This window comes from Meleagris gallopavo, chromosome 2, assembly GCF_000146605.3.
Source record: "Meleagris gallopavo isolate NT-WF06-2002-E0010 breed Aviagen turkey brand Nicholas breeding stock chromosome 2, Turkey_5.1, whole genome shotgun sequence".
NCBI classification, from domain to species: Eukaryota; Metazoa; Chordata; class Aves; order Galliformes; family Phasianidae; genus Meleagris; species Meleagris gallopavo.
This window is the reverse complement of record NC_015012.2, coordinates 32,250,763-32,271,959: the sequence shown is the minus strand read 5'-3', so window position 1 is coordinate 32,271,959 and position 21,197 is coordinate 32,250,763. Positions and strand designations below refer to the sequence as shown.

The window sequence follows — 21,197 nt, the reverse complement described above, 5'->3', positions numbered from 1 at the left end:
ATGTCTGTTCCCATAGGGAAAATCAGGCTAAGGCATGGTGGTAGGCGACAGCATGGACAAAAAGTTTGTGGTCACTCCTGCATGCTCTGCATGATTCACGTTAAAGAGAGGTGGTTAACCTTCAGGAATGCAAGTTGCTTTTTCTGAGACCTAAGTAAAACAAATGGGTCGGATTGCATGCTGGTAGGTCATTAAACATCGCACTTGACAGACAAGCAGGTGACAACTGTTCCAGAAAGCAGTCCCAAGAGCTGTGCTTTCCTTAGATGTGAGCAGGAAATGAATGAAAAACAAATCCAAGAATTTACGATGTGACAATGGATTTAAATATTTGTGTCTATACATGTATTTATATAATGTGCATATAAAATTTTAAACTTTCTTAAGACATCAAACAAATTTTATTTGTCTAAGCTGCTGCATGATCTCATTATTTATTTACTGCAGTTTGTATTAAGCTGGTCTGCACGATTTGCATGGCAGGAGCTATTTCTTGAATGTCTGTCTGGGTGTGATTCAGCAAAAGAGGCCCCCACACAGCGATACGAGCACTGTCATCTATAAATGAGAGAATAAGCCATTGACTTACAGATGTACATGAGCTCAATAAGGAGGTCAGTAAAAATGATGCTATGTAGTGAGATGCAGATATATTTTCTGCTAATGTTCCCAAAAGTACTGAGGGTATGGTGGTATCCTAGCTAAGGTGCAATGCAACTAAAACATCCTCCAGTTTTCTGATGTACCTTTGTGTTCTGGCCTCTCGAAATGGAGGAACGACACACCACTAAAGCAATCCTGCCCACCCCTGCCTGCATTCTTAATGCGCTGCTTGTCAGGATCCCCAGGTTGTGAACACGGTTATGGTTACACGGGACTGGCACAGCCGGGACTGGCACCGTAGCCACGCCTGCCTTCTTGCCAAGACCAGGCCAGTCTCCTAGACCCCACTTTCTCTCCGGTCGCGGCCTGCTCACTAAGGTTTCCCAGTATCCGCCGCCATTTTGCACCCGCGCCCGCCACGCCGTTTCCATGGCAGCGGGGAGGCGGGCCCTGCAGTAGCTCAGGCTTCGTCTTTGATTGACGTTCACCGCCAGCGGAAGTCCCGCCCGAACGACGGTCGCCCGGCAACGGCGACGCGTTGGCAATGGAGGCGGCCGCGCTGCCCGCCGCGCTGCAGCTGGCGGCCAGCGGGGACACGGGGCTGAGCCTGGAGAAGCGGGCGGCGCTGGGGGCCTCTCTGCTGCTCCTGCAGCGCGACTACCGCTTCGAGAGGGTCTGGTTCTGGGGCTGCATCCAGGGCGTGCGCGGCACCTACTACATCGCGCAGGGGCTGGGCCCCGACCTCGCTGCGCCTCGCAGCCGCCTCTACAGGTGCTCTGCAGGTGCTCGGAGGGGAGCGCGGGGAACGGGGAGGTCTGCGAGGCCCCGGGAGGCGGGATGGCGGCGCGGGGGACGAGGAGGCTCGGAATAAGGGGGCTGGGGTTGGGGAGCCTGGCCGTGCTCCGAGGGCTGCGGTCCGTATCTCACGGGTCCGTGGCTGACAGCTTGAACTGCGCGGAGTGGAGCCTCCTGCCGCCGGCGACCGAGGAGATGGTGGAACAGGCCGAGCTGCTGAAGGGCCGCTTCCAGGGGGATCCGTCTTTTGAGTACGAGTATGCCGAGGTAAACACAGAAGATGACGAAAATTTCCTGGATGATGGTAAGGAGGTAAATACAGCAAAACGCTTCCCAGCTCTCTTTGCTGCAGTTGTACCCTTTGCACCAAACAGACTGCTCCTCATTTGTCATGAATGGCTGGTGGGTGACAGAAACGGCCTGATTCCACTCATTTGATAATTGGCATTTGTGTCCAGCTGACAAAATCTCCCACTGAGGGGCAGCTCTTTCCTCAGATCCTGTGTGCTTTCAGCTGGACACTGACTGCTACCCTAAAACTTAGGAAAATGAGGATCTGTGGGGCTCTGTAGCTCCTATTTGACATCTGTTTAGAGAGGCTGTTTCTGAGGCTTGTTCTTAGTTCTCAGAATGTTCCTTACAAGATACATACCCTCAACAATCTCCCTGTTCACATCAGGTGGAACATACAGTTTCCTGTCTTCTATCATTGCAACAGATTCTTGATTGAACTCTTCCTTCAGTTATTCCTTTAGATGAGTCTGAGAAATACTATTTCTCCTTTATGCTTTATGCTTTATTATGTGCAATTGGTACAGATCCTGAAAGCGTTATACAGGAACTGCAGGTACCCATTCATACTAAGTATAATAAATAAGCTACTCAAGTAGTTTATTTGAGAGGGAGGAATGGATGAATGAAGGGAGGGACAGTTAATTTTCTGGTGAGTCTAGACTGTTCCTAGCTAGCAAGATATCTTGTCATATCTTATGAAAATAATGTCTGATTGTGATCATCCTTGTGGTGCTGTTGGGCTCCAAGCTGAATCTGTTTTGGTTATATTGTCACATCAACTTTAATTTCAGAAACATCATCAAGGAAAGCCCTGCCTTTAAAATTTGCCTTTTTTTTTTTTTTTAAAGCTCACAATCAAGGAGGAGAACCGCCTTGTAGCTACGATAGAACAGATAGACAGAGCAGTTGGTATCATCCCCCGACGTGCACTTATGAAGACTCCTCTTGGGTCTGTGCGTGAAAACAGAAGCTTTGGAGGTAAATTCTCATTGTCTGTATCAGGATCAACTGTACTTTGATCATAAGGGCTGTAGAAGAAGATCAATTTCTCTCTGTATCTAGCTGATGTTTTGATTTCAGCTTTATTTTTTCCTTGGGTAAGATGAATAGGGAAGAGACAGACCAATGCTACCCCTGCAATTGTGATTCATCCCTTAGAGCTGTGAAGAAAATCATTAATGTTCAGGTGTGCAGTTCAACTGGAAGATGGGAGTAGAATCTGAGTCAATAAACCTGTACTTCCATTTGTCCGTGTATAGTTTATGTGGGTGCTTAGCAATTATACCTGCGCTGAATTCTCCATCTGCATAATGGGATGTAACAGATAGGCACAGAGTTGGTCATGACTCAGAGCCCATTACTTATCTGAGACCACAATTAACATGGTTTGCAATGCACTAGGGAGTCAACTGGAGAAAGCCTATGACTGTCCTGTGCTGCAGACATTAGAGAAACATCATGACAGTCTGTGATGCAATGTACTTCAGCCCCGCACGCTGTATTAATGGTGAGGAATGGCTGTTTGCAGGTCTTTCCTTGATGGAGGCAAAAAAATTAAGTTCGTATTTCCATTTTACTGAGCCTGTTAACTTGAAGAATAAAACCCTGCTGGAAAAGGCTGACCTGGACCCATCCACTGACTTTCTGGACTCTCTGGAACATGATGTCCCACAAGGTAAAGACTTTTTATTTTTTCATTGTATCAGGAGATACAATGAAAGGGAAGGTTGTCTGCATAGTCTGAGAAATACGATGGAGACGAGGTGTGAGTTACAGTACAGTTGGTATGCTTAGAGGAAGCTCCTGTAATCTGTAAAGGAACTTTATCTTTCCTAAATATTGTACTTAGTTCCTTTTTCAGGCAATTATAAACACCTGAAATAGTAAGAGTACCAGGGCTGTCACATCCTCACTAAAGGTCTTCTTGACCAGAACTTCCCTGCTCTTGGTTTAGCCCTATGTTACCTCCTGGCTTCAGTAAAGCCTGTGACAGAGGTATCTCTATGGGCAGAGATAGCTCCACCTCTGACAGGGAATTCACATGGTGTGAAGTATTTCACACCTCCTGTCCCACCCAATATTGCTCTTCTTTACTTAAGTGGGCTTTCATTAACACTAAGTTTATATCCTTGAGAGACTGGATTGAAAGTTTATTTTGATAAACTGTTAGAAATGCTGTACTAGGGAATAATCTGTCCTCTAGCAGGATTACAGAGTTTAGAAGGAAAAAGAAAGATGTGCATAGTTCACATCACATCTCTACTCTTCTGGACAGCTGTTAAATATAAATATGCTGAAAACCTCATTCAGACATTCCTCCGGTGGGATATTTCTCCAAAGAAATGTTACCAGTTTGGATTTCTGTTACTGTTTTGCTTCTGGAGCAATGAATAGGACCTAGTTTCTCATTCAGAGTGAGAGTAAGTCTTCATATATCCCATGTGGTCTGCAGTTACATTCTTTATTATTGTACTACATTTTTAAGTACAAGTAATTCTCCAGAACTGCTGAACGTCTGTAAACTGGGAGTGACTTGTTATTTGTTTCTAACTGCTTTTTGCTGATGTGATGCCTTTTTGGGTTGGGACAAGTACTTCTACATCCTCTGTCTAGAAAAAAGGTTTGAGTCACAGTCAGACATTGTTTGCTATTTTATTTCTATCCCAGAGCAGCAGAATAGGATAATAACTGTCCTGTGCCAGACTGAATTGGCTGTAAGGAGTGGCAATATATACATAATATACAATATATACATATATTTGTCCAATCTTTCCTTCTCCAAAAAAAGAATGGAGAATGAAACTAGTGAGCTCCAGCCTGAATTCTGAACATTTTTTGACTGTTCAGACTATAAACAGTGTTGAAATGAGAACTGTCCAACTTACTGGTAACGTCCTTGCTGAGTGTCATTTTTTGGAGGTGTGATCCTGAGATACTGTATGTTTTACATATATACTGGCTCACTGAGTTGCCCCTTTTAGACTCAAAAAAGAACACTGCAAGTGGAGTTAGCTATTAGATACTTACTAAGAAAATCTTAACTGCAGTTTCATATAGTAGTTCAGGCGCTGCTACTATTTACATTTTCCCCTCTTTTTTTTCCTGGGATTTGTGATAGGGGAACTCCTTACTTTTGTGAGATTTGCAGGCACAAGGCCACTGCAGCAGTAGATGAATCTGTAGTGCTTTCTGTCCACTGGAAAATGGGCATTGAGGGTTAAGATCCAGAAGGCTAATTTGCATCAGAGAGCTGGGTTTAACTTCAGCTGTGATGAAGAATGGCAGCTTCTAAAGATCAGAGATCTCATACTGCAGTTTCCCATCTAGTTAAAAGGACAAGGCAACTGGCATGTCATGAAGACATGGAAAGGGTGGTTTCGTGGAAGTCTTTAAATCAAATCTGACTTGTAGCTTTATCTTCCCAGTAGCAGATGGAAAGTAAGGCTCAGCCATGTCATTGTCATGTTTGTCTTCTTGGTTTTACTCCTGAGGTTTGTATAAGCATGAACCTTTGCCCTCTTCCTGGGAGGCTGTCACTGTTAATGTGGTTCTCAGTCTCCTCAAAAAAGGTTACCTGTGAAAGACTACCTGAGCTCAAATTTAGCTGAGTGCTTCTTAATGGAAGAGTAGGAGATTCATCATGGTGCCTCTGCAGCTCTGGCTGTATTGTCCTGCTCTTTTTAGATTGAACCTGGGAATTGATGGGATGAGCTTGTCAGACTAAGGAAATAAAAACTGATTACAGGATCAGCAAAGCATATAGCTTCTCTAATTGCACTCTGTCATATGCAGATAGGAGCTCTGACGTTAACGAAAGATTAACCCACCTTTTTAACAACCGTTCAGGTTGCCTGAAGTATTGGTTGCTTGCAAAAATGTAATGGAAAAGAAAAAGAACATGGGACAGTCACAAGCTTTGCACTGATTTTTATCAGCACAGCTCTGCCAAGGTCTCTCATTCTTGGTTGCAATGCAAGCCTTTTGAACTTTGGTTCTTGGATCACTTTCTTCCAACTCTGCCAGTGCATATTAGTCCTGGCTTAGAGCAGACAATGCTTTTTCTATTTCTTGACATGTTGTTTGCAGCTCTGGCAAATCCCCACATTTTGACCTGAAGGTTTTTCCTGCCTTTTTTGGTGGGATTCATTTCTTGAACAGTTGTTATCAGAATCAAAGCAGGAGTTCCCAAATATATCGCATCCAGAATAGACTGTGACCTGAAACCAGAATTGTTTTTGCCCTCAGCGTATATATCTAAAAAGTAGACTAGTTGGTGAGTGACATCTTGGTGGTGTTCCCAACCTTTATTTGCTAGAATTCCAGTAGTCTCTTAAAACACCAAAAGAACAGGACTGAGGGATGAAAGGCTGATTTTCCCTGTCTAAAAGTAACAACTCTGTTGGAACAGTTTTCTTTATTAATTGGAGACTGAGCATCTGTGACAGATGTCAAGGAGGTAACTGTCATAAAATGTATGGCATGTCATTATTGGAGAGCAGAGGTGTCTTACAGAATGGAAAGTTGGAGGCAGAGAGAAGATTTTATATGACAGCTGAGAGGTGGGAAGAAAGGAAGTTAAACCCAGATTGAATAAAGGATGCAATGATAAAAGCAAAGAGTTTAGTGCAAGACTGCAACAACTGGAGTTTTATAACAAAACTGTCCGCCACCCTTATCTTTAATGGTAATATCGCTGGTGATTGCAGGTTCCAGATTCTGTCTGTCTATCTACGTGGTTATCAGTGTACTTTAAGAGTTCAGAATATGTTGCTGGTCCTCTCCTGATCATACTGTGAGTCTGTCTGGTTTTCATGGTATCCCAGCTCCCTCAGGCAAGTGACTGTGTGACTTAGTTTTATTTTAAAAAATAATTAAATAATTATATATATATATAAGTGGGGAAAAAAGTGGGAGAATGTGAACACTACTGTCTTAAAAGCAAATTCAGTCTGCTTCCCCCTTTAAGATTTCCTGTTCTCTAAGCAAAAATCATGAATTCGAGTGGCCTGACTCAGGATTTTTGAACATGGAGGGAATGTGATACTGATCTTCTGTCATCGCAGTATCAGATCATGCAATTCTTCATTCTGATCCAAATGGCCAGCTGGCCAAAATGTTGCATGCCGGGATCTGTAGGTTTTGCTAGCCATATGTCTGCATTAAAGATAAGCTTGTTTGCTCTAGTCTAAGCAGAGAATTTGCTTAAATTTATGCACAATTGGATGTAGCCTTTGAGCTGCTGGCAGATTGCCAGCATGGTCTTTTCTATTGCAGGGAGTTCAGCACCCTGGGCAATAGCATTTCAGGAACTAGACTTATGGCAGTTTTACATATGCTTGTAGCTAATATAATAGCAAAGCAAACAGCAATAATTTTTAGCATGCCTACAGCATTTTCACTTGACCTAATGTGTAGCAATGAAACAATAGTCAATTGTCACGCACTGGCATGGTGGGGAAAGTGAAAGAGGAAGGATGATTTTAATGTGATCATGGTACTAGCTCAGGTACTACCTCATACATTCTGTATGGAGGTAGGAAGAGGATGGGATAAAGCCATTGAATGGAAAGCTGGGGAGGAAGTAAAATAGGGGACAGAGAATTGAGTTCTCAGACACTTTCAAACTACTCTTCAGGAAAAAAAATAAGTTGACTGTGAAGGTTTGTGACAGATTACCAACACAGAACAGTTTGAAATGGAAATAAGGAAGACCAACAGGGCACTGTTAAGCGCTGATGCAGAAGGGACCTATGTCAGAGGAGAGAAAAAGGGGAGAAAAAAAATGTAGATACAAAAACATAAGTTGAAATAGACTTTCTACGAGAAGAGTTTATTAGAAAGTCATGACTTCCAGTCAAGAAATAGCAACTTTTGGCAGAAGGCCTACCAGGTTCATTGGAAACTGGTGATGTAAAAAGAAGAATTAGAATTGAAAAACAGTATAAAAGGAAATGCAGAAAGTTGGGAACAATTAATGATTTATATAAGTGGAATTTATGATGAGTAGAAAATGACAGAGGAAACCAGAAGAATAACCTGGAGTAATCCATGGCTGTCGAGTTTGAAAACTGTAGGAAGGAATTTTTCAAGTATATTGAGAGGAAAGAAAGCACAATAACAGTACTGGTATCTTTCATTATATGGTGATGGTAAAATGGCTGATAAGAATGTGGAAGAGCAGAAATGCTCAACAGTTTTGTGTGTGTGTGTGTGTGTGAGTTTGTTTGTATTTAGATTGAAACAAAAATATGGACTTGTATCAAATGAAGACAATAAAATACCATTTCAGACACTTTTCTGACTATTTGCTAGGGGAGAAAATAATTAGCTAACCTTTACTGTGGGCCAAAAAAAGGAAAATGGCAGAGCCAAATGAGTTACTCCTGAATGTATTATCTCAGCATGCTTCTGGCATAATTACGATGCTAACCTTTAATTAATTCCAGCACTGCACACATGCTCCCTAAACTGCTTTTGATTTGTAGTTGTGATTCAGAAATCACTGAATGGGCGTGTTCCTGGCAGAGAACAGAAGGGGCTTCAGTTGGGACCAGTGTCAGTACTGATATTCTTCAGCGTATGGGCTGGAAATGTGGGACTGGTGGAGAGATGAGTAATGACAAAGGTGGGACAGTTACAATGACCTGGCAAACCTGGCTTACTACACTGAAGTATATTTTGATGTAGCTAACTACAAAATCATATATCCAGGAACAGGAAGTGCAAGTCAGACTTTGAGAATTGTATTTGAGAAGCTGTGGCTTTGAGGAGAAATCCAGGCACAACCTGCTAAACATGAGCTCCCAGTCTGATGTTGAGACCTAAAAGGCTAATATGATCTGCAGATGTATAAACAAGGGTGTAGCAAATAGGAACTGGGAGGTGACTTTACTTTTGCTAGATTACTGTGGGATCAGGACTGTATTATTGCACATTGCAAAACTGGAGAGGCTGCAGAAAAGAGCCACAGAATGATTCAAGGGCTGGTGAGAGACATAAACAATTCAATCTGTTTATCTCACAGAAAAGAACATGAGAATGACTGTGCTACACTGCATAAATACTCAAAGGATTTTAAGTATTGGGTACTGAATTCTATTTAGTACAGCAGAGAAAACCATAACAGGAACCAGCAGATGGAAATTATAGCCAAGAAAAAAAAATAATTGAAAGGAAAAATTTGGTAGAAATCTAACCAGTGAAATGGTTACCTGCTAGCAGCGTGTATCCTAGCTAAATGAAAATATAAGTTAGTGGCCCCAGATGTGATAACTGAGTTCAATTTGATGGCCAGTGGTACGTAAGTTTCCAAAACAGATGATTTCCTGGCATGCCTAGCTGTAAACATGATGACAGCTATGGAGAACCGTGTTTGGCTTTTTCAATGCCAGTGTCAGTGACACAAGTGTGACAGAGAGGTTCTTGAGACAGTGACTCTAAGCACGGGACTCTCAATACATCTGGCTTTGCTTCCTGAACTATGTGCACTTAAAGAATATTGAGGAGATTCCCCATTTATCACTGTCCATCATGGAGGGTGAACCGAGGAGCTGAGACTTCCTCAGATGTAGTTGCTGACTCCATTGCAGGAAGAGGTTTTATAGCACTGTTCTAAACAGGTGTATAATGGCAAAATGGATCATAGCAAGCCATATCTGCTCCGTGTTTCAAGATTCAGCTAGAGGAGGGGGAGAATTGCCTAGAAAAAATATTTAATTTCTTCACCCAAAAGTGTGCTGTTTTTGGAGTGTTCCTCGTAAAGCATTACAGACAAAGTGATTTGTGACTATTTCCTTGACTGAATACTTTGGGCACTAGCCTTTCTGTAAACTTCCTTAACAGTAGCCTGGGTTAGAACACTAACCTTCTGTCCTCTGAGCTTCATTAGCACACTCTTTATCGGTTTAGCAAAACTGATAGGGCATAATGGGCCCTTGAAGATAGAGAGGTTGTGTTTTTAAGTGAGGGAGAGTTTCTTTTGACCACTCTTAACGGCCATTTTGGTAGCTTCATTTTGGCTGTCCCAAAAAGCCCAGATGCTGGGCAAAAGAGGTCCAGGAGACATGAACCTGCTTTATCTCCATGCATTAACAGAGCTAATTAACTCCCTTTTGGACCGTCCCCCTCAGGCGATTAATCCCCTATCAGCCTCTGTCTCCAGCCATTCGAAGAGTTTGTGTCTGCAGAGGTATTTACAACCCCAGCTAGCCAGCAGAGAGCAAATCGGCCTGTTATCAGGGCTCTAAGACAAATGGCTGCCTATCTCCCCAGTGGCCTTGCAAAATCCAGCAAAGTGCTGCGCTGTGCTGGCCACCTACTTTCACCCAGCCTCCCTTCTCCGCTAACATTTCACAGATGTGACCTGAGCCCTCCCCTTTCATTGCTTAACAATAAGCAGCACCTCCCCAGCTCTGTGAAAGCCGAGAGCAAGAGCACTTTACTTCTTAGCCTGCCAAGAGCCACACGGGGACAAGGCTTTTCAAACTGTCTCACTGAAATCCAAAGGAACAGACCCATAGTGAATGAGAAGACTGTGCTGCACGTTAGCAAGCAAAAAATGAGGTAGCCAAAATGTAAACCAAAATACTAAGTGTGGCTCCCAGCTATCCTCGTACCCGTTTCGGAGATGCGATCCTTAGGCTCAGTGAATCTGTAAAACTGGGCGATGGTATTGCTTGGAGTTACCTGATATAAACGGTGTTGACAAACAAGCTTTATAACACAGTGGTACAGACGGAGTATAATAGATGAGTGTGGATCAGAACTGCTGGTGATTTTCAGATGTAGGAGTGGAACTGAATAGCTGGTTTAGTGAGTTATTAATTAAATCATGGTTTTTATTTTGTCCGGTACCTGTATTTCTCTGTTAAAGCTGAACTCAGCCATCCCTAGAAATAATTCTAGGGTAGCTGTAGATGTTATGCTCCAGCAGGGTGCACTATGGTGCCAGCATTGTCAGTGTTGAGCCGGAAAGGAAACCACGGGAAAGTAAAATGAGAAAGAAAAGCGCCAAGAAGAGGATCAGAATGAGGAGAGGGTAAAGCCTGAGCTTCCAGATTGTGTGTGGTGTAAAAACATACTGAACTGTGTATGAAGAAGAGATCCTGTCTCTTCCAAAAAAAAAAAGCATTCTGAGTATCGTCAGTGACCAGAGGTGTGCAGTGGACGTGTGTAAACACATAAGCATGTTTCTTGCTTCATCCAAAAGTAGACATTGATCATTTCTGCTAGTAATGTATGATCTGGGAAGCCTTCAGTGGTTACTAAAACCACTCCCACAGTGACCCAGGAAAGTTACCTGGGAGCAACACAAGACACTGTCCCTCCCTAAAGGTGGGGTGCTTACCAGCTCAGGAGTTCAGTATCAATCTGAAACCTCTCATGTGGCAGCACAGCAGGATTCCAGAGCCAGCTACTATTATATCTTTAGATTGGCTGTCAATGATCTGCTTTGATTTCTGGAAAGCAGTCTGTTTTCTTTTGGATTTATGTCTACTGGTAATAAAGCAGCACATTCACTACTTTTGGGTCTTAGGTCTATATCACCGCAGGGGTCTTGTTTAGTCAGAGACCTTGAGTGAGTTTATACTGGATCAGGGCTGACCATCAACTCTGCTGTGGTGAAGTCTTTCACTCTCCTGACTGCTGTGGTGAAATAATGAGGACAGAAGCACGGTCTTTATAGCAACTTTCCAGGGATTGCATTTTAAGTCTGTTCCTCGTCAGTAAAACAAAACATTGCCCACCCTGTTTCTATTTCAGTTCTTGGTTCCCTGGATGTGAAAAGGAGATGAACTTCTTACTGAACTGATGGAGAAAAAGGCTGCTAAAGCCTCTGAACCAGTAGCTGTATTTTGATCACTGCACCAGTCAGCCTTGAACTAAACCATTTTTTTCTAGATAATGATGAAAAATTACATGAAGGGGGAATCCTAGGATCGTCCATTTGTCACTGGATGTCAGAATGAGCCCTAAGCAGGTCAGCTTTTGCTAGGAGTGATCTATTTCTGAAGGGGCTCCACATAAGGAATGGCAGTTCCTACCTCTGCACTGACTGGCATTGGTGACAGCATTGCATATGGCTTTCCTCTTCTGTTTGCTGCTCCTTTGGCTGCAAGAACTTCTGCAGGAAGAGAGTCAATAGACATTGTCTGGCTTTGCTATAAACAAATATCACATGGATTAAAATTCTGCATGCTGAAGAGGTGTGTAGCTGTGTGTTGATGGAAAAGGATGAGGGACGGTTGATCTTTAGGTATATGTACAGCACTTGTAGCGTGCATGTGTTTCTAAGCTACTATAGGTACTAAAAGATGCTTGGCCATCTTTAGTGTTCAGAATTAGCTCTAATATTAACACAAATATCCTGTGCTGTGGACAGTCTTCTCAGAAACTCTTCAGGTAATTTGGGCCAGAATTCGTATCTAGCCTAGTGTGAAAACATCCACTGTTCATTATCTGTGCCATCTGTTCTTCATCCAGAATCCTTTTAACTAGACATGCTAACTTGATGATGAGGTAAGAAGTACAGCTTGGGGACTGACAGGGTTTGTAGCTTTGCCTCTCCTTCAGGACAGTGAATTGGATGTGCTCTACGCATTCAGTGGATTCTGAATCCCAGCATTTAGTGCTTTGTGTTCTCTCAGAATTCAGAGATCAATGTGAGGTTCTTTGCCCCTAATCCAGCCCCTGTTCATCATTATCACCTTCTCAAAGTGGCCAGTGCTTTGTTATCAGGAGAGGCAAGATCTTACAAGGTGGTCATAATCTCCTCTGAGAGTCAGACAGATATTCTCCTTTGGGTAAGAAAGTGACAGTGACCGAAAGCTCTAGGGGAAGATGGCTAGAACAAAGCTGTCCATTGCATCCTTTCATCAAACTGTTAATCTTTCTTTCAAAGACATCACATTTGTTTGGTGACAAAAGCCCCAAAGAAGCTGTATTGAGCCTGAAATCCTGTAGCAAGATTTAGAGGAAGCGTCTTTCATTCAGAGTGGGGAGGAGCAAAAGACTCCTTTTTCTTCCTTCTAACCAATGGGCTCACAGAAGTCCACGAAGGTGACGGATTAATGCAGGGGCTCCCCAGGTAGATGCTACGTGACTCCTGGCACGCTCCAAAAACGTTTCCACAGCGACCAGCTGAACAAGATATATGGTGTGTGACGGGATCCAGCGTAAACCTGTGCTGTGGAAGGAGAGTGCTTTGCTGCTCTGAGATATTTCTAAATTTACTCCCGAAGACTTGAGATACAGTTGATCTATATTTTAGTTGTCAGAATCCTAACAGAAGGGATTTGAATTAGTTTTTCCTGCTCCTTAGAAGTTTTGATTCTATTGAGTATATTGTCTTCCTGTTTCCTCTAGTGAACAGTTCATTCCAAATCTATTCTGGATGCTTTCTATGCTAAATCTACATCTTTTTCTAAACATTAAAATTGTAAGAAAAAAAAAAAAAGCTGGTAGCAGAAAAGGATTCTAGTTCTGTTCTAATTATCAAATGGATTTAGAACTAATGGACAAAATAACGGCACTAAAAGGGAGGCTGTAATTAGATGCGCAGTGCTTCTGTGTTAGCTTTTTCAGTGCTTCCCATCCTTTGCTTCTCATTTATGTGTGTATTGTCCCTTCTTTTCTATCAGTGTTGCTGGCTGTGCAGCCAGATTCCAGCTGGAAAAATAACTTTATTTTTTACTACACTATTTTGCAGCCAGATTGTTTCCCTGACCTGGTTCACTGAGCAGTAAATAAAATGCTTTTGCAGTCTTTATGACGGAAGGGGTTATGAAGGTGGAAATAAAGGTTTGAGGGCAGAGGCTGCTTCAGCTGAATTAAGCAGCACTGCTCTCAGATGTCTAGGTATGGCCTGAATTTCACCCTATATAAGGCACCTGAATATTGTGAGTCTGGGACAAAGCTGCAACCTCTGAATCCTCCTTGTCAGCAGGAAGAGGTACTTCGTGTGTAACCAAAAGGCTTAGGTCTATCTTAATCATTTGTGCTGCATCGGTGTTCCCAGTGGGGAAGGGTAATGAAGAGAAAAAGTCTCTGAAGTAAAATCATTTTCCTTTGAGGTTTGGGAATGGTCATATTTGTGTGTCAAAGATGTGGCAGCCATTAGGATGATGCAGCAGCCTCCTGGCAGCATTTGACTGTTTATAAGCTCCACTTTCCTGGCTCTGGTAGCTTTTTAAAATAGTTGTGAATGCGCAACCAGTCTGTGTTTCTATTTAATTATTATTAAATAGTTACATGGGGAACTGGAAATATTGACAGCAGTGTTAACATATGGGGTGCAGGTGGTGTGTCAAGCAAATGAAAGATTTAGTTTGCAGCCAGTAAGTGGCATGGAGTTTGTGCCCCACATAGTGCTTGTATGTGTCCTTATGTTGTTAGGCTGTGCATGAAATGTCTGTGCGGGGAAACTTGTTGAGAGCCAGAGGACAGTGGCCTTTCCTTACAGCTGCTCCGCTTTGCAATTAATCTTTGTTCCCTTCATACAGCAAATTAGAGGTAGGAAGCTCTTCCCAGCATAGGATTTTCAGTCAGAGGGAAATAGAAGCTAAATCCTGCAGTTGTAATATAACTTTGTCAGAGTTAAGTGCCTAGGGTCACACAACCAACCTGCAGCTGCTTTTGCAAAGGGAAATAGTTACGTTCCCCCTTCCTAAGTGTTATTATTTGTCCAGTAACTCAGTACTCAGTACTTCACTCTCACTCAAGATTGACTGTGGCAAGACACATTATAACCTGCTCTCGCAGCAGTGTATAGTGGGAAGTGTAGCCACAGCGTAGCTGCTTTTCCCTTGAGACATTTCCTTCTTTGAAGAATCGATAATATCAGTTTTACAACCCAGTGTGAGCTTTCACTATGCGGAATCCCTTGTCAGGCTGTCTAGCTTTTAGAGCTGTTTCTTCTCAAGCCTACTCTGAAATGAGGCACTGCTGAGTCACCTCCAAAGCAGCAATGTTATGAGAGGCCATACTGAAAGTGGACCAGTTACAGCAGGAAAGTTCTTCTGCAAACAGACCTCTTAAAAGGCTTTTATTTAAAAGCTGATGCCTCATGCACCCTCTTGCCTCTGAATTAAAAGATTCAGCCCGTAGCTGAGACAGACATGGGGGATGAGACAGGGATTTCTATTGGCGACTGCAAAGGAAGAAGAAGCTGAGAAGGAGGTTGACTTTTGAAATTCAGCCCTGGTGTCCTGGCAGCTGTTGAAGGGCCATAAAAAAGGCAGTGGTTTAACACTGGGTGAGCATCAGGATCTTCAAAGCGCTTTCTTGTTTGGGAAAGATGTAAGGAACTCCTCAGAATTCCTGCCTGTGTTTGGAGGGGTGGAGGCTGTAGCCTGCTCCGAAGGGGGAATAGGAAGCTCCAGATCTTCTTCCAGCAGATATTTTTCCCATGCTCTTTCCTCCCACACAGCAGCTCCCTCCCTTCCCTTCTGGAGCAGCAGCAGGCAATAGTTTCAGAACAGTGTTTGGCTGTCTTAGGTTTGCAGGGTGCAGCTTAAGAACTTGCTGTTTTGAAAAAATATATTTTGAAGAACAGAAACCTTACTAGAGCAGTGCTGCTGTGAAAAAATCTCTAGTGTGAGAGCAATGACCTTTTGGAGTTCCCCGTACCTCATCAGGCTTTGCATGATAAGTGAAGTTAACTCTGCTGCTTAGTTTAGGGCCAGTACAGGCTGCACCCTCACACCCAGATGCTATTTAAAGGCAGTATTTAACTCCAGGAAAGCCAGTTCTTACTTGCAATCTATTAGTTCTAGTTGTATTCCCCCCAATGCAAATAAAAACTCTCTCTATATTTTTTTTATTTTATTCCTGACAACTTCTATCTAGATGTGTTGGTATACCATAGAGATTGATGTTCTGAGCTTCCCGGTCTCACATTAGGAAACACTTTGCCTGAAACAGGAGTAATGATATGCCAGTGTTAGAAAGGATTTGAACGCTGCATCCCACTTCATTATATTAATACAGACCTACACCTACCTATGTAATGATTTTACTCATTAAATGGTAAGAACCACTGATTATAGCAGGGAAGCTTAAAAAAAGAAAGAAGATAAATGAAGCATATAATTTTCATAATTCCCCTGATTCTTTTTAATACCATACTACTGAATGTATTTCAAAAGTTTTCTCTTGAAGGAGAAAAAGGAATATTCATTTTAAGCTATTATTTTATACTGTTCATTAGCTATTGATTAAGAGTTTTAGAGTGATTTATGACATCATTATTTAGAACTCCTACAAGAAAAGTAGTCCTGACAAAGCGTCATGTTCAAAGATTGATTATGAGATTGGAGCTGTGATGGAAGAGAATGCAATTGTCTTGGGTCTTTCATGGAGAACGACCACATCTCTTTTGAGTTCAAATATTATCTTTGTTTTCTAGACTATTTCTTTGAATGCAGCTAACATGGTGCGGTATGGAAAAAAATCAGTACTAAGATACTAGACTGCAATTCAACTAACATTTAGAGAAAAGGTTCAAAAAAAGAAGGCAGGTTCCAGAACTTGATTGTGATGTCTTCTTAGAAGGCAATGCCAGCTCTGTGTTTCAAACACAGTTTCTGAATGAGTTTTGTGCTCTGTAGAAGTCTAGTCTGGAAAAATATACTGAATAAATTACCTTTGATAGCTGCAATAGAGAAATCTCCCAGCGATCTGCTTAGTAAAAAGTGAGAGGTGGCATTGCTGCTGCTGTTTGGCTCTGCAGAATAAATATTAGCTCAATGACTGGTCATCATCGTGGCTGAAAACAGGATCTGAGTGCAGATGGCATTAGAGCTTCAAGGCATTTACTTCTCATTCTTTCAGTATGTAGTAGTCTAGCTAGTAGTCTAGTTGGGATTGCCCTCAAGTACGCTGCTTGCTTTGCTCAGATCCTCGTTTCACAGGAAGACTTGTGCACACTCACAGGGATCAGAGAAAAGCTGTGAAGTATAAAATATTCCCTAAAGGTCTTGTGTTTATGAAATGATGAATCTGAGTCCTTTGAGAGATTGCAGCTAGATAGAAAATGAAGCAGTTGTCCATCACAGTCTTCAGAGATCTAGCATAAAGGCGTATGAAGCTGTCGTCCATTACATCTATCAATTTCTGCCAGGTCTGAAGGTGTATAGGAAGTTCCTTTGATCAGCAGAATTAATTGCTGATTACTCCAGGGAGATTGATAAGCCTCTGTGACGCTAGATACACATTCTGAGGAGATCATGGATTCATGTGCTATATTTCCCCTGAGCATAGATAAGTGGATTTAATCAATCAGAACTTGATTTACTATATCTTCTCTGTGAACTTATCCAACAAAAAAGCCTGAATCCAAATGTGGGAACTGAGAGCATTGGCATCTTTGTCTTCCCTCTCACCTTCCCCACTTGTCATGCTCCAGGTATTTCTTTTTGTTCTTGACTACAAATAGTTCGGGGCAAAGCATTCACCTGTGTACATGAACATGTATACACATATACATAAGCTATCACATGTACTGAAGGTGCTGGATGCTTCCATTATATTGGGAGGCATCAGCAAACTAGATGATCCCCAGGGGCTTTCACCATTCAGCAAGGCAATATACAATACTATCCTGGACAGACTTGCTTCTTGGATGATTGGTTCAGAGTCAAAGACAATGGGAGTTCTCCATTCCATAGCCAGAGAAAGTCTTTCAACAGTTTACAGTCTTCCATCACGTAAAGCTGCAGCAAGAACCACCAGTATCTAGATGGAGGGCTGCAGATCTTTTCTGCAGGCTGAAGCTGCAAAAACCCTGCACTGAAAGAAAAGTCGGTTCAGTGTTCCATGGAGAGTTATTTGTCACAGTTACATTCAGACCTATTTGTTTTCCACTTATCCAACGCCTTCAAATATCGTCTAGCCTAGTGCTGGCAGCAAATGCTGAAAACTTTAGAAGAAAAGTTCAAGAAGTTGTTTGAAAGATTCTACTTTGACAGCAGATGGCTGTAGTACTTCAGTCATAGGCTTCAGTCACTGGATGATCTGCCTTGTCCTGGAAGTGTTCTTCATCTAGACCTCCACATGATTCAAGTAGTGAAGTTGCTTAGGTACCTGTGGATTTTGTAGAAGACTCAGTCAGTCATAGTGCGTGATCTCAATGGCTGAACCATAGTGTGTGCATTTATTCCAGCTATGACAAAGATCCATTCCAATTTGTTTCCCTATGACTGGCACTGGAGAGGCTGCATGGGAGACTTGGGAGTGTCTTGTATGAAACCACGCTAGATGGTTTTTGCTTTTATGCTAGATCTCTGAAGACTGTGATGGATAACTGCTTCATTTTCCTACCATCAAGTTGCAATCTCTCAAAGGACTCAGATTTGTCATTTCATAAATACAAGACCTTTAGGGAATATTTTATACTTCACAGCTTTTTTCTGATTCCTGATTCTATATCTAGTTTTATGCAATTTATAGAGACACTAATTCATGTTTTAAGTAGGAGCTGCACAATAATTCTTCCTGCAGTAACTTGCAGAAATGCCATACACCTGTACTGATCCTGCCCTGCATTAAATAGCGAGTGCTTTACTTTATGGCGATTCCAGTTGTTTGTCTGTAGCGTAAACAAGGAACTGAGTCAGAAGTAAACTCTTCAGTGCAAAAATCTCCTAAGTCTTTAAAGACTGTTAGTATCTTTTTTGTACTTCCACACAGTTAGTTTATCAGAAAGTTCATTGACTGTCACAGAAGGTGAAGGGGTACTTGTGGTTCATTTGATTCCATCTCTGCACGTAACTAAGACAGACTGGAAAGGATACCAGGTCAAAGACCACACAGGAATTATGTTGTGCATATATAACATATATACCATACCTGTGGAACTTTCTACTGAAAGACAGGAAAAAATCTTGTCCAAGAAACTTCCGAAAAGAACAGAAATATGAAGAGGACAGGTATCAGGTGCTTGGAACAATTCATGACACCTGGTGTTACAGGACTTTGAATTGTGTTATTCCTTTATCATTCTGCAGACATCATATATACATTTGCTTTCAACATCCCTGGTCATGTTCCTCCTCCTTCAAGAAATCAACTTTTGTTAGCTGTTAAGTGGGTAAGAGACTACACGTACTGTAAATGTGCAAAAGATTGAAGACATGCAAATGGAGTGCCCAGCTAGCTCCTGCTTTTTGACTGCCAGGCAAGCCAAACAGTATGTACTTTCTGCATCTGCTGGCAGACCACATACAGAGCTTCAGGAGTTGCAGTCAACCCCTGGATTCCTAGACCATATATCATGGAGACCTCTTGTAGGATCTTGTGATGTTTAAGCCCTTCAGCCCTCCATCAGATGCAATTGGCCAGGAGTTGGAAGTTACTGGGAGAGGGAGGATTGGCAGCTGGCAGCAATCATAGAAGTCCTTCTCCAAGCTAACCATGACAAGATAAGCGTGAGTCATAGTATAAACTGAAGACCCCAGAATTATCTACAAGAATGAGTATCTTCTAACTGACCCAAAACATTATGGGCTTTCTGCTTACTCTTGAATTGGCAATTTTTAGCTCACCATATAGGCTCAGCACTTGACTGTAGGCCAGTAGTATCCAGACAGCTCTGACTTTTATTTATTTATTTATTTATTTTTAAAATTTGGGTCTACTGCTTCTGCTTTTAAATGGGGATTCAGCAGAAATCTTCTTCCCTATACTGCAGCATCTAGGCATTTGGCACTGAAGATGTTATTTTCTTCTCCAGGAAGCTTCTTAACCCAGCACTGAATCTAAATTGGTGCTCTAGCCCCCTTCACTCTGGCATTGTTCCTAGACTGTTGTGTCAAACACAAAACAATATTCAGTGGCTCAGAGCTTCTTGCATCCGGGAGAAATTGCATTTTCACACTTTCCTCTGCAAAGCCAAGGCAAAATTATTGCCGAGACTAATTTCTTTGCCCCTACTACGTACATCCTTGTCAACGATGAAACCAAAAAAAAGTGAAGAGAATTAATGTTTTCTGTAAGTTTCTGATGTAGGAAGCATCCTGCTTTTAGCTTTCTTTTCTTCCTTTGTCAGTTCCTGCATTAGAGAAACGAGTCTTCCCTGAAGTGCCTTCTTCTTCCCACTACTAATGCTACCAGTCTGAAGAAATTTCATACCTGGGCAAATTCACAGGATTGTCATTTAGCTAGTAGCTGGACCAAACAGGTACCAGGGCTTGCTAAAGTAACTGCTGCCCAATAAGCAGCAGCCAAGCAGTAGCCTCTCCTAGAGATAAAATATACAAATCTGGAGCTCCAGGGGATCCTTCCTGTGATCCATGTGACACTACTGTTAGGGCTGTAGGACTGTGCTAGTGCAAAACCAGACACGTGGAAATAAATGCAGCCAGTAATGCAGAACTGCCAAAAGAAGAAAGGACATTGAGGTTTTTGGTCTGATTTTCCTTTTTGGGTGCTAGGAACTCCAATATATTGATGCAGCCTTGTGTACTGTTTAACAGTTGGGCAGAACCCACCGCAGTCCTTCTCCCTTGCCCCAGGAATTCAGTCTTTCTTATTTGCAGTGACACATTAGCTCATGCTCTCTTACAGGCTCCTGGACTGTCCAGCTTGAGAAGGGATGCACTGTCGTGGTGTTGAGAAGTCTGCTGTGGCTTGGACTGACATTCTACCATGTCCCAATGACTAAGCAATATGGCTACATCTACTGTGGCACTGGCGAGAAGAACTTAGATCTGCCTTTCATGCTGTGAAACACTTCTCTAGGATGGTCACTCAAGAATATTCAGAATTTATATTTGGTAGATTTTTGTTTATAGCTTATTCTACTAAACGCATTAAACCTCTGCACTGTAAGCTGGATTCTTTTGCGCCTTGATTCTTTTCCTAGGATTTCACAGTATGCAATCCTCAACTCCTGATTAAATTCCCTGTAATGTGCACTACAGATCCTTCCATGAAGGGCTAAGACTTAGGTCAGAAATCAAACCTTGGCCATCTGATTGTGTACAGAGACATGATGCTTTAAACAAAATCTCATCTGGAGAAACATAAATGAATGCCTGCTGTCACCCATGAATGCCAAACAAAAGCAGAGTTTTTGCTTTGTAGTCAGAGTAAAAAGCTGTTGCTTACTCTAAGGGACCATGAAGACAAGAGTGTGTTTTGTTTTTCAGGTGTTAGGCTTCACAAAAATTAGTGTGGTCTTTCCAGCTTATTTCACAAAACTTTAGAAAAAAAACTAACTGTAGGCATCATCAAGTTGTTTGCAAAACTTTCTCATTTAGGTTCATCTCAAGGCTTTATCCAGTGACATTTCTGTTAGCAGAACTCACTGAGCACAGCTACCTGGGCTAGAAAACATATCCACTTCCATTCACAGGAGAAGGAAAAATCTTTTCCTTTCTGAAGGACTGAAGGTTTCAAAGCTTCATAAAACAGAGATGGCCAGCCCAGAGATTTTAGAATGTCAGTTCTTTCCCAAAGTCAAAACATCTTAGCCAGCTCAAGGGGCTTAATTCAGGGCTTCCATTTCA

General features: G+C 42.2%; 1 protein-coding gene across 2 annotated transcripts; it reads left to right on the top strand.

Moving 5' to 3' along the window:
- Positions 1-1,110: 1,110 nt before the first annotated feature.
- Positions 1,111-20,523, top strand: RSPH9 (radial spoke head component 9). Of its 2 annotated transcripts, none has more exons than XM_019612779.2 (5): positions 1,111-1,374; positions 1,548-1,665; positions 2,541-2,670; positions 3,221-3,367; positions 20,254-20,523. In XM_019612779.2, the coding sequence occupies exons 1-5, from the start codon at positions 1,148-1,150 to the stop codon at positions 20,412-20,414; spliced, it is 783 nt and encodes a 260-aa protein (XP_019468324.1). In that variant the 5' UTR covers positions 1,111-1,147; the 3' UTR covers positions 20,415-20,523. The 2 variants fall into 2 exon arrangements, with proteins under 2 accessions (XP_019468324.1, XP_010705199.1); XM_010706897.3 differs by having other exon boundaries at positions 1,114-1,374; positions 1,548-1,710.
- The last annotated feature ends 674 nt before the right edge of the window (positions 20,524-21,197 follow it).